The sequence below is a fragment of the Pseudorca crassidens genome, chromosome 3 (assembly GCF_039906515.1).
Source record: "Pseudorca crassidens isolate mPseCra1 chromosome 3, mPseCra1.hap1, whole genome shotgun sequence".
In the NCBI taxonomy this organism is placed as follows: domain Eukaryota; kingdom Metazoa; phylum Chordata; class Mammalia; order Artiodactyla; family Delphinidae; genus Pseudorca; species Pseudorca crassidens.
In genome coordinates, this window is record NC_090298.1 from 124,664,540 (window position 1) to 124,676,770 (window position 12,231).

Here is a 12,231-nt window from a genome sequence, read left to right on the forward strand (position 1 = left end):
GGAACTGTTCTGCTTCAGAATTCATAATACCCAGGGCCCCTCTTGATATCCTTATTTCAGACTCCTTTCTAAGGTACTCCTTTTATTGTCAGGCCTGCCTACTCACTGTTCCCAAACAGCCATACCAGCTTTCGCCTGAGTGTTTTTCCGTATTATTGTTTCCTTGTCCTGCGGTTTACACGTCCTTCTTCCTCTTCACTTGTATACATTTTTTAAGTTTTGTTCTTCAAACTTTCTTTTTTATGTAGTATATCGGATCTTATTTTTGTACCTGATATGTTCTGCCTTTTTATCTTTTTTATAATTATTCATGTTAGTTTTATGTTTGCGTCAGTTGCAAGCTCTTTGATGGATAGGATCCTATCTTTTGTAATCTTCCATAACACCTAATATAACACTGGTCACATAGAGAGATGTTTAAGTCATTGAGCTGTTTGAGTGAAGGATCAAATTTTCAACTTGCCTTTTCCCCTTATTTATTTTGAGCTCAAAACTATTGAAACTTCAGGGAATTTACAAAAAATACTAAATCTCCAACGTTACTGAAAAATCCTTATGCTGAATAAGTATGTGGTTAACAGACTAATACTCTTTCCAATGAGAGGTATAAATCGCAGAGAGCCAGCCACTTGGCTGTCATTTTCAGACATAGAATTTATAAGTTATTCATTTCAGTTGCTGATTTGAAAAATCATCTTTATAATTTACATTGTTCCATTGAAATTGTCTTTCTCCAGGACCCACAAACTCCTTGAAATATGTCCCTTTAGTAACAGGCTTAGCCTCTGCCCGCAACTTGGAACATTTGGAAATGGTTCGAGTTCCTTTCCTTGGAGGTCTTATCCAACATGTAGTTGAAGACAGTTGGAGATCAGGTATTCATTTTCCTTTAGTTACTAAATATTTTAAAAAATCAGTTTAAAATTTAGTAAGCTTTTATTTAGCTTCTCTTCTGAGTCTTTATAAAAGAAAATGCTTGTTAGTAATTGTATTTTCTGTCTGATGTATTTAGGTAAGAATAAGTAACCATGAGTGTGGCCAGTATTCATTTCCTTTTTATGCAGTGTTAAACCTTCTCAAAATAGTAGAGTGATAAGGCATGTTTTCTGGCTTGTTAATACTTATTGCTTAGTTAATAACTCATGTTATATTTGGACTCTTTCTGAGAGATGTTAATAGAGATATCCTAGTGCCTTTTGCTGGGAAGAGATGTTTTTTGACTTAGACAACTTAGTTCTACAAAAGAACTTAGGCATTAGTAATGTTAATCTAACATTTGCTTAATACTTATAGTATATAAAATGTTTTCATGTTTAACAGTTGGATATTAGGTCCATCCATCAGATGTTGGCTTTTAAAAGAAAAAAAGATTTTACTTTCTAGCTCCCATAATTATATTTTAAATGATCATATGTAGCATAACGTGCTCCACGTTAATTATCTCCTCACTGCAACAAAAAGACCAAGAAGTTTAGCTATATAGATAATTAATAGTTGGGATCAGAAAATGTAACTGTGAATATCCAAAATATAAATGAAAAATTATCTAGTACCATTGGTAACAAATAGACATTCTCATTAATACTGTTAAAATATGAGTAAGTACATTTTTAGCATTTTGTCAGTTAATCAAGTCTGGTACAAGTGCACTTCATTAGATTGTGTGAAGGGGATGGAGACTTCCTCAAGATCAACAGCATAATATTTTTTTTTTTTTTTTTTTGCCGTACGTGGGCCTCTCACTGTTGTGGCCTCTCCCGTTGCGGAGCACAGGCTCCGGAGGCACAGGCTCAGTGGCCATGGCCCACGGGCCCAGCCGCTCCACGGCATGTGGGATCCTCCCAGACCAGGTCACGAACCCGTGTCCCCTGCATCGGCAGGTGGACTCTCAACCACTGTGCTGCCAGGGAAGCCCAACAGTGTAATTTTTATTCCATGGCTCTAGCTAACAGGGTAAAATCAGAAAGGAAAAGAATGCTTGGTGTCAGTTTATTTACCTCTTGTAAAAATAAAAAGTAAAAAATAAATTTAAAAAATGAACGGAAAAGAAGACCACAGTGCAGTCATTCATTAGAAGACCTGGAGAGAGGTACCAAAAGCTAAGAGTTTGCATAAAGGGCCTAAAGGAGCAGCAGAGACTTTTCTTCCCTAATAAGTGTTTAAGAATGACTCCACCTTATATTTTACTTAAGGAGCCAGCATACCTCACACAATAGTTAATTCCAGATGATTCATAGATCCAAATGTAAAAAATACAGTTTTTAAAAGAAAACTCAGGAGAACGTCTTCTTGACCTCTGGTAGTCAAAGATTTCTTAAATAGTATACCAAAGAACACTTAGCATAAAGAAAAAAATTGGTAAACTGTGCTAACGATTTTTTTGTTCATCAAAAGGCATGAGTAAGAGAGTAAAAAGCCAAGCTATAGAGTGGGAGAAGCTATTTGCAATACAGCTGACAAAGGACTTGTATCCAGAAAGAACTAAAATTAGTAAGAAAAAGTCAGAAAACACAATAGGAAAAATGGGAAAACATTTTGAATAGAAAAAATTTCACAAAAGAGGATATCTAAATGGCCAGTAAACATGAAAACAGGATAAATTTCACTAATCATTAGGGAAATGCAAATTAAAACCACAATGTGATATACAAGCACTAAAATGATTACGCCTAAACAGTTATCATCTAAAGTATGTAGAAATGCTTTACTGACAGTGCTGTGGTCAAATGGAAAAATTATTGTTTTTGTTCCTTTAACTAGGTGGTTTTAGAAATTTGCACACTATTGTTTTGGGAGCTTGCAAAAATGCACTTGAAGTAGATCTTGGTTACCTCATCATCACTGCTGCCCGTAGGTATGTTTCCTCTTCCCATTGTTTCTTTTGTCTTAGAATTATGTTTTTTCCTGTTTTATAAAAATTGGTGGGAATATGTGTTTGAAGTTTGAGCATGCCTTTTTCAGATTTAAAATACAAAGGAGTTGTTTAAATAGCAGTAGGTTATCACTTAGTGGGAGTCTTCTGTTACAACTGATGACCAACTGAGCTGCACTCCAGACCTAGCAAGCTTTGAATGGGTGTGGTCTCATCAGAGAAAAGCAGTCAATTATCTGGAAGTGCCTGAGACTCCAACAGAAGTCAGCATTGATGCTTTGGTGTCAGCAGCCGGCTCAGGAGCCATTGTTTTAACCTCCAGATGGTTTTCCCAGTTGTTTTAGTTAGTTGGTGATAATATTTGCTATTCAGAAATCAGTGTTGTAAGTCAGCTTTTTCAGAGTCCTGACCTTTAACATCTTTATATTTTTAACCTATTTTCACATCACTTTATGCCATGTTTATTATTTCCTACATATCAAAAGTCTACCTCTACTTTTACTTTTATAATACTTAAATTGAATTAACCATTTTTCAATTTATTAAAAAACAAAACTCTTACTTTCCATCAGTAGAATATTAAGAATATAAATACAACAAAACTCTATCTAAGTTTAAGTGAGTAAATATTGTTACTTACTATAGAACTATACTCTTTGTTTAAATGGGACTTAATACTAGCCTAAAAAAGATATTAAAGAAATGCAGATTCTTGCCTTGACTTAATCAGGTTTAAGAAAGTACCAGAAAGGATATAAGATTATAACAGTGTAACTCATTATTATTTACTGTAACTTCAGTGTACACGTAAGGCGTGTCCGCACTTTATAAAATACCCTTTTAAAGGAAACATCTGATATTTTTTAGTGGAGGGGGGAAAGTTGTTTGCATTTGACACTTCAGTAAGATAAACTTCTTTCAGAGCCTTACATTAGGAAGTACCTTTGATTCTGATGGCTTTCATTTTACTTTTATATGTATCTCTTTGTTCATAGGTTACATGAAGTTCGGATCCAGCCTTCCCTAACCAAAGATGGCGTCTTTTCTGCCCTGAAGATGGCAGAGTTGGAGTTCCCCCAGTTTGAAACCCTTCATCTGGGATATGTAGATGAGTTTTTGCTGCAGAGTAAGAATCATCTCATTTAATCCCTAAAATTGTTGTCAGGAACTTACTTGACAAAGTGAACTCTGAATTGGGATGTGCCGTTATTTTCTTGAATATAAAATAGCTTAAAATCTTAGGTGCTCTCACTTCTTAAAAAATTTAAACTTGAAGTGTCAGTGATTTTTTTCTTTCTATATTGCCTCTGATTTTAGCATATTATAGAAAGTGTAGTGATTGTCTACCCAAAAAAAGACCCTTATTTACATTTGATATCGTCTCCCCTTTGCTCCCCAAGTTTCTTTCCCATTCTGCTTCATTTTTTTCACAGAATGTCATCCCTGGTTCCATTTGTTGAATTTGATCTGTCACACTTCTTGAAGCTTTTGATGGTCCTCTCTGATGAGGTCCCATTCCCTGCCCATGCTCTTCATTTCTGTAATAAGCCCACTGGGGGTTCTGGATTTTCCAGATAGTGTGAGCACATAATGGTCAGTATTTGTTTAATGATGATTGCTGTTGGAAGGCTTGTTCACAGCATTTTCTGGAATGTATTTACAATTGGGAACTCATTCCTTTGGGTTTGAATGCATGTCAATTCATTATTCAAACTTTTTTTCCACATGACATTAGTCAGACATGCAAAAACATTTACACCTTCAGCATGTTTTTATTTTTGCAAGAATTAGTTTCTTACCCATGTAATTTGTAACAAGTCTTCTTAAACTCTCATTGTCATACCAGATGACATTTTTTCTTTGGATCTAATTTGCATTGTAGAAGAACATAAGAAGGCTTAATTCTTTTTAGTCTAGATCAAACAATATGACTTGTTTGTCCCTTTTCATTTCTGATATATGTCACAATAATAGTTGGGATTTTTGTTTTGTTTTTACTTTGTTGCAGTTCTCACCAATACAGGTGAAGCATTAAAAAAAATCAAAGCATTATTTTCTAGCCTTTTTAACACAGGAATCATTTTTAATCTATATAGCTTTGAAAAGATCAGCTTTTTACCAACGTAGCTTTAAAATGCTAAACTAGCATAGTAATTTCAAATAAAATTAATGTATTTGGTATCAGGCTTTTCTGGTTTTCAGTGAAGTTGCTAACATTCTGTTTCTATAGTATCTATGTAGTAACTTAAGATTATTAGCTTGGTAATTGGTGTTTTTTTCTACTGTCTTGTTTTTTGTTTTTCTCAAAAGCTAAAAACTTGACAAATTTTGTATTTTCATGATTGCCACATTTAGGTCCACTGAAAGAATGTCTTTGAGAATTATCTTTAGAACCAGCTATTTCCCTATAGTGCTTCTTTCCCCTCAACACATATTTTCAATAGAAAAACACTTTACCTTTTTTGGGGGCTGCGTTGAGTCTTTGTTGCTGCGCACGGGCTTTCTCTAGTTGCGGCGAGTGGGGGCTACTCTTCGTTGCAGTGCGTGGGTTTCTCATTGCAGTGGCTTCTCTTGTTGCAGAGCACGGGCTCTAGGCATGCAGGCTTCAGTAGTTGCAGCTCAGTAGTTGTGGCGCACAGGCTTGGTCACTCCGCGGCACGTGGGATCTTCCCGGGCCAGGACTCGAACCCATGTCCCCTGCATTGGCAGGTGGATTCTTAACCACTCTGCCACCAGGGAAGTCCCAACACTTTACCTTTTGACTACCATTATCTCGTTTTTCAAAGTAACTTGTTTCATAGTCTCCTTAATATTTAATAGTCTCTTAGCTTTGATTTTTTTTTATAAACCATTCTTCATATTTGTTGCAGTTCATCCATTTCTCCTGTATACGTACTCTCCTCTATTACTCCAAAGACAGTCTGGGATTCTCTGTATGAAAATAGGTGCCAGGTGTGTCTAACAGACTATGTAGAGAGGAATGAGAGGTCACTGCTTATACTCTTTCACTTAATCTCTTGCTTCTCAGCCACTTAGATTTTGAAGCATCTCTCCAGGAGGTTAGGGTGGCTCCTGGTAAAACTTGCAGCAATTCTTTGTCACAAAGTTTCTGGCAAAATATAAATAGAAACATCATCTTTGTCCCCATACACTTATCGTAAAAGTGACAGTGCCAGATTGGGGAAATGTGTGTGCTGAAAAGTAGATGCTGTGTACTGGGAATATAAGAAAAGTGATCCAAGGATGAATACTTAGGGGTTCTTTGTTTACATAGATTCATGATTTCAGAGATTCATGTGAAGGTGATAGGGGTGCAAAACTCATTCAGATCCAGAAGCAGTATACAGTAGTCTTTAGGGCTGGGGCTTTGGAAAGAGGGAGTGAGATGGAAGTTCATTAATCATGGGACCTGGGGCAAGTTATTTCTTGGGTTCAAACCACCCAATAAAAAAGTGGGAAACGGTCTTATCTCCATTTAACAAATGAGAAAACATGGTATTTTATTATTACAATCTCTCACACGTAGAAAGCATTCAGTGAATGATAGCTTTTACTTTTAGCTGACCTCTGGGCTGAATCAGAAAGAAACAATCTGAGTCCTAGGTGATGTCATCAGAGTTTTGAGGGAGTGTGATGATCAGGAGACCCTAAGAGCAGGAACAGGTCTCAAAGGAATGAATGTAAGACATAGATTTATCATGCTAGGCTGTAGCAATTATTCTGACAACACCTTACCTGGGATCAGTTCAAAATCTACCTGATCATAAGGGAGAAGGCAAATTTTAAGTCCAAAGGGCAAGAAAGAAGTTTTTACCAGGAGACTAAAGAAAATTGCTCAGAAAAATTATGAAGAATTGGTTAAGGTGAAATCTCCAAGAAATGCCAGTAAATACAAAAAACAGGGACTCTAGGAGAGAGACCATGAACTGTATGGAAAGTGAAACTGGAAGAGTTGGGAGTAGACTGGTTGTTTTAAACATGTCCAGGCTAAAGGTATGAATCCCTGCCCTGAAGGGCAGGGCAGCTTGTCCAGAGCAAGTGTTTTCTTTGTATTTTATGTCAGTTGATTGCAAGGACCATGAGAGACATTTATTGGGTTCCTATATCATAATATCCCAGCATTATGCTGGACATTGAAAATGTAACTATAAACTAACTAGGCAGAGTCCCATTTTCCTTCAAATTGCTCATAGTCAAGTGGACCATCCTGTAGAGCAAAGGTCAGGCAGGTGGCAGGAATAATGATAGGAAGCAAGGGATAAGGTGTGATTTCCTGTAGCATAATCTAGAATGGAGGATCCTTTTACTAAACCCACTCCCTAGTCTGTGACAAGACAGTAGGCACTAAAGCCCAAGGGCAGAGAGAGTTGGGTGTATATGTGAGTTAAAAGTCCACTTTCTGAGGTTAGGTACATATTTACTAACCTATACATGGTTCTAAAAATGAATCTGAATTTCAAAGTGTACTCTTCTCTACACATGGCCACACCCGACTCCAAAAACATTATCCTTATAGAGTGAAAGAGTTACACTTTTAAGATTTTATTTTTCTTTTTAAAAGCTTAAACTAAAACTTCACCATAAATGTAAACCAATACAATTTATCCCTCAGTTTTGCTTTAAGACTTTGCCTTCTTTTTTCCTTTTCTAAACAATTGAAAATAATCTTTTCTTACTAGCTGTCCCTTAACTTTTAACATAAATTTTTATTTTGCAAAATAAAGGCTACCATTCGTACAGAATACCTAACCTAAAATTGTACCTGAACCTGAACCTGATGATGGAGAGATGACGCCAGATGATCATAGAGACTGATCATACTGGATGTTAAAGTAAAGAATTGGCAACACTCCATGACACTTTAAGAACCTTTTTTTGTTTTTTAAATCAATTTCTCTTTCTAGGCAGAATGGCTAATGCAGATCTGGTGAAGTATGGTTTGGCTGATGTGGTAGAAAATCCTGGTATCATCACTGATATAGGGATGAAGGCAGTCAATGAAGTTTTTTCCTGTATCAAATATCTGGCAATTTATAATTGCCCCCATCTACATAACCCATACAATTGGATCTCAGGTACTGTATGCTTAAGTGCGGCTCTATTTTATTAATGTCAAAATAATATGTATCTTTGTTTTCCGTGTGTGTCATGAATTAACATTCCTGATATAAAATGTAGATATTTTATATGGATCATTCATAGAAGTTCTGGGAACCTTTGATAACTGAGTTGGAAATATTTTCAGTGCCTCTTTGAACTCCTGAAATTCTCTGCCTAGAAATTAGCACTGTCCAAGTTATAATTCAGTTGTACTGATCCTTACTTATTTGTTTTTCTTTGGGCCAGGCATGTAAAGTTTAGGTTAGGAATTGTTGCCTGGGATGTTATGGTTGTTTTCTCTGTATTAACTTCAAATGGCATATCATCTGAACCAACAAAGTGGGTACGTATTTTAAAAACTTGAGTTAGGTGACATATTAAACATTAACTTGTGAAATTTTCTATTGCCTTAAAATCCTAGGCTATTTCAAATCTCCCCTCCATACAGTATCTCTTGTGTATAGAAGTGTGACTTTTGCACTTGGTATTTTTCCTTATGAGGGGAGTTTATTTCCCTCCCTGAGAGAGTAATGCTATTTATTTCTTTTAAAGCCCTTCTTAAAAACCTAAATTCACAAGCCTTTAAATAAATTCAGAGCTAGAGAATTTTCGTTTTGACATCCTCTTAGCAAACCAAGCCCCCTTACTGACACCTGCAGACCAGTCTCTTCTGCCGTCTGAGCCACCGCACAGGGATACTGTAGCTCCTTACAAAACCCATCTCCAGACCTTTTGTAGGGCTCCCAGCCCTCTGCTGAGATCATTTGTTAGAATGGCCATGTCTCACCCATGAGAAGAGAAGTTCTACCCCTTGCCCAGCAGCACCAAGAAGTTATTGGGAAATAAACTTTAGGCTGTATGCGGCGTAGATCGCTTTTAAAAAATAACATTTATTGGGTTTTTGGTTTGTTTGTTTTCTTAAATACAGAAGAGTATAAAGAAGAAAATAAAAAATGGCCTATAATCCCATCACTCAGAACTCCTGTTAACACTTAAAAACTAAAAGTCATACATGCACTTGATAAACAGTATCAAACAATACAGAAAGGTACAAAATGAAAAGTCTCCTCTTCTCAAAGGTAACCACCATCAACGGTTTCTTGTATATTCTTCTGGACAGGTTATTTTGTGCATATTGCAGCCTATACATATATAGCATTTAAAAATGATTTACATATACGAAAGGACCTTACTGTGTATACATTGTCCTGTAGCTTGTGTTTTGCACTAAGAATATTTTGGAGAGCTTTCCATATTAGTAAGCATATTCAGTTCTTCTTCATTCTTTTAATAGCTGCATACTGTTTTATGAAAGGAATATGCCAACATTTCTTTTAACTAGTATCCTATCGTTAAATAGGCATGTAGGTTTTTAAGTGAATCACATTTAAGTATAGGCTGACTTAGTTTCAAGTTAATGATTTCCAAGCCATCTATTTCTCACAATGAAATTAGGTAAGGAAACATCATAGTTTAGAGTCATCAAGTGTTAGAGATCATGAAATAAAAGAAAATTTACTCAGGGAAAAAGGATTTGAAAGTCTTTGTGACCTATAGCAAAATTCATGAGTAATGGAGAAAGTGTTAGTTACATTCTGGCCATATCGTTTCTTCAATAGACCACTCAAGATGGACTCGATTGGTTGATATCAACTTAGTGCGTTGCCATGCTTTGAAGCTGGACTCCTTTGGCCAGTTTATTGAATTGTTGCCCAGCCTGGAGTTTATTTCACTGGACCAGATGTTTCGTGAACCACCCAAAGTAAGTCACATTTGAGAGCATTTTTGTTTATTTTGATACTGAAGGAAGAAAATAAAACAACCTAAGTAATTTTTTTTCTTAATAATATGCCTTTACAATGTTATAATTTGACTTTTTACTGCCAGCCTCAGTGAAGGAAGGCATAAAGGTTATAATAATGTATAGCCACTTGTTCTGGTAAATGACTATTAAGGGATTTCCAGAGAAAGGAAAGGAAAAAGTAAGTGCAAAGCTGTCTCCATCAGGTTTATAAAGTGAAGGTAAGAGCAAAGGTGGAAATTTAAGCTAAAGCAAAAGTTATTACTCAAGAGTAATTAGTTGGAAGATTAAATCTCTAATTAGCAACCCAAAATATAAGTAAGGATTAGGAATTTTGTTTTGGGAATGTTTTACTTTGCTGCTACCTTTTCTGTTCAGTTGCATATCTGGGGAAATCTGAGGTTGCCCAGTTGTACAAAATGTTATTTTAAAACTGCTTAACACATAAAGCTTTATACTCGCATCGTAATAAAAACTTAATGTTTCAACAAATTATGTTCTCTCTTGTCAGTTCTTAATGGTTATATTCCCACTGTTGAAGCAGTGTGATATAGTGGGGAAAGCTCAGGGTTTGAGGACAGATTATTGGGTTTCAAGTCCCAGGTGTACCACTTACTGGTCGTGCACTGTTGGGCAGATCCCTTCCCATTGTGCATGTCATCATCTGTAAATCAAGGGTGATAACGCTTTTTCTTGCTTGAAGCGTTCTGGGCCTTAAATGAGGTCCTTTATGAATATGTGAAAGTATTTCATAAAGTGCCATATAAATATTCAGTGTAAAGATGAAATGGAGGAATATTAAAAATGCAGGGTTCTACACTAACCCAAATTAATAAGCACGTGGTTTCTTCTTGCTTTAGGGCTGTGCTCGGGTTGGTCTGAGTGCAGGCACAGGAATTGGGGTTTCCTCGGCCCTTGTTAGCAATCAGAACTCCAACAATGACAATGATAATAATGCGCAGAATAATGCCAACATCCACGACAACAATCACCATCACCCAGATGACTCAGACGAGGAGAATGACTTCCGGCAAGACCTGCAGCCAGGAGAGCAGCAGTTTGCAGCCGACGGTAACCCAGATCTTTTGTGAGCTCCAGATAGAAATGATTTTTACTTTGGGTCATATTTCTCTTACTCTCTTCTCTTTCCTTCACCGCCTATTTCAGTTTGTCACTTTACACGTTGGGGGACCTTGCTAACAAAACAAATGAGGGGGGCTTCCCTGGTGGCGCAGTGGTTGAGAGTCCGCCTGCCGATGCAGGGGACACGGGTTCGTGCCCCGGTCCAGGAGGATCCCACATGCCGCGGAGCGGCTGTGCCCGTGAGCCATGGCCTCTGAGCCTGCGCGTCCGGAGCCTGTGCTCCGCAACGGGAGAGGCCACAACAGTGAGAGGCCCGTGTAGCGCAAAACAAACAAACAAACAAAAAACAAATGAGGGGGTGGATGGAGTTTGCCTGTCTGCTTGCTTATTTTAAAGTTATCTTTGTGATGCCTCTTGTCCATGGAATCTATTGGGGTATTTACAGAAAGGGAAGGACTTAGATGCCATGAGAATTAAGGTACAGTGAGCCTTAGAGGCCTGGCTTAATGGAGATTTAACTGTCAGGATATGGGTGAAGGAGCATCTTTCAATATCTTGCTGACCAATAGATAGCTACATTGGATTTGAACGTGGAGATCATTTTTGGGTGTTCCAAGAACTGGAAAAATGAATAGTAGTCATGTGCTAGACACTGTGTTGGAAACCTTTCATATACCTTTCATCATTAAGTCTTCAAAACCACCCAGAAAATTAAGTACACGAGCTAATAAGGACCTATGGGATTTCACTTATGTAACTATCCATTCCAGTTCTTTGATACTGACTGAACTCCTGCTGTGTGCCAGCCCATGTGTTATTAGGCTTCATCTGCCCCTGTGTTGATGAGTGAAAATGGAGTGAAATTGTTTCCTTAAAAAATTTTCCAGGTTCCCAGTTGACCCTTAAGAACTGAAAAAGGAATCTCTTCTAGCCACTATTTGGTTGTTGCCCTTTCACTCATTCTTTTAGGCAGAGTAATTAATGAGAAATGGGGTGCCCTGGTGTCATTAACTCCTTTCATAATGAAAGTATTCTGTGTATAGAGCGTAATTTCCTTTAGGATCACTCTGAGTATGCATGTCCTGACCTAAGAATCATCTGTAGGCATTGTCTTCACTTCCTTACCTCACAGGTTCTCTATAGAACTGTCCATTTTGGCTCTTGCCAAAGCCACCAGTGACTCTCTTATAAAGGCTAGTGGTCATTTCTCCACTTGCATCTTCTTTGACATCTCATCTCAGCTGCATTTGTCACTGTTGTCCACTTCTGTCTTCCTGAGATATTTGCTCCTCTTGGCCTTTCTGAAACCATTTTCCTGGTTTTCCTCCTATCTCATTGGACATGCCTCCTCAGTTTCCTTTGCTTGCACCACCTC

At 37.3% G+C, this 12,231-nt stretch overlaps 1 protein-coding gene across 6 annotated transcripts in view; it reads left to right on the top strand.

Annotated features, from left to right (window-relative positions):
* The window catches only part of FBXO38 (F-box protein 38), a 52,320-nt gene that overhangs the window by 16,507 nt on the left and 23,582 nt on the right, over positions 1-12,231 (top strand). For all 6 annotated transcript variants that reach the window (XM_067732183.1, XM_067732186.1, XM_067732185.1 and 3 more), the window contains exons 7-12: positions 738-875; positions 2,761-2,854; positions 3,868-3,998; positions 7,777-7,947; positions 9,592-9,734; positions 10,634-10,844. In XM_067732183.1, the coding sequence (XP_067588284.1) occupies positions 738-875; positions 2,761-2,854; positions 3,868-3,998; positions 7,777-7,947; positions 9,592-9,734; positions 10,634-10,844 (888 nt within the window). The remainder of the gene's footprint in view (positions 1-737; positions 876-2,760; positions 2,855-3,867; positions 3,999-7,776; positions 7,948-9,591; positions 9,735-10,633; positions 10,845-12,231) is intronic.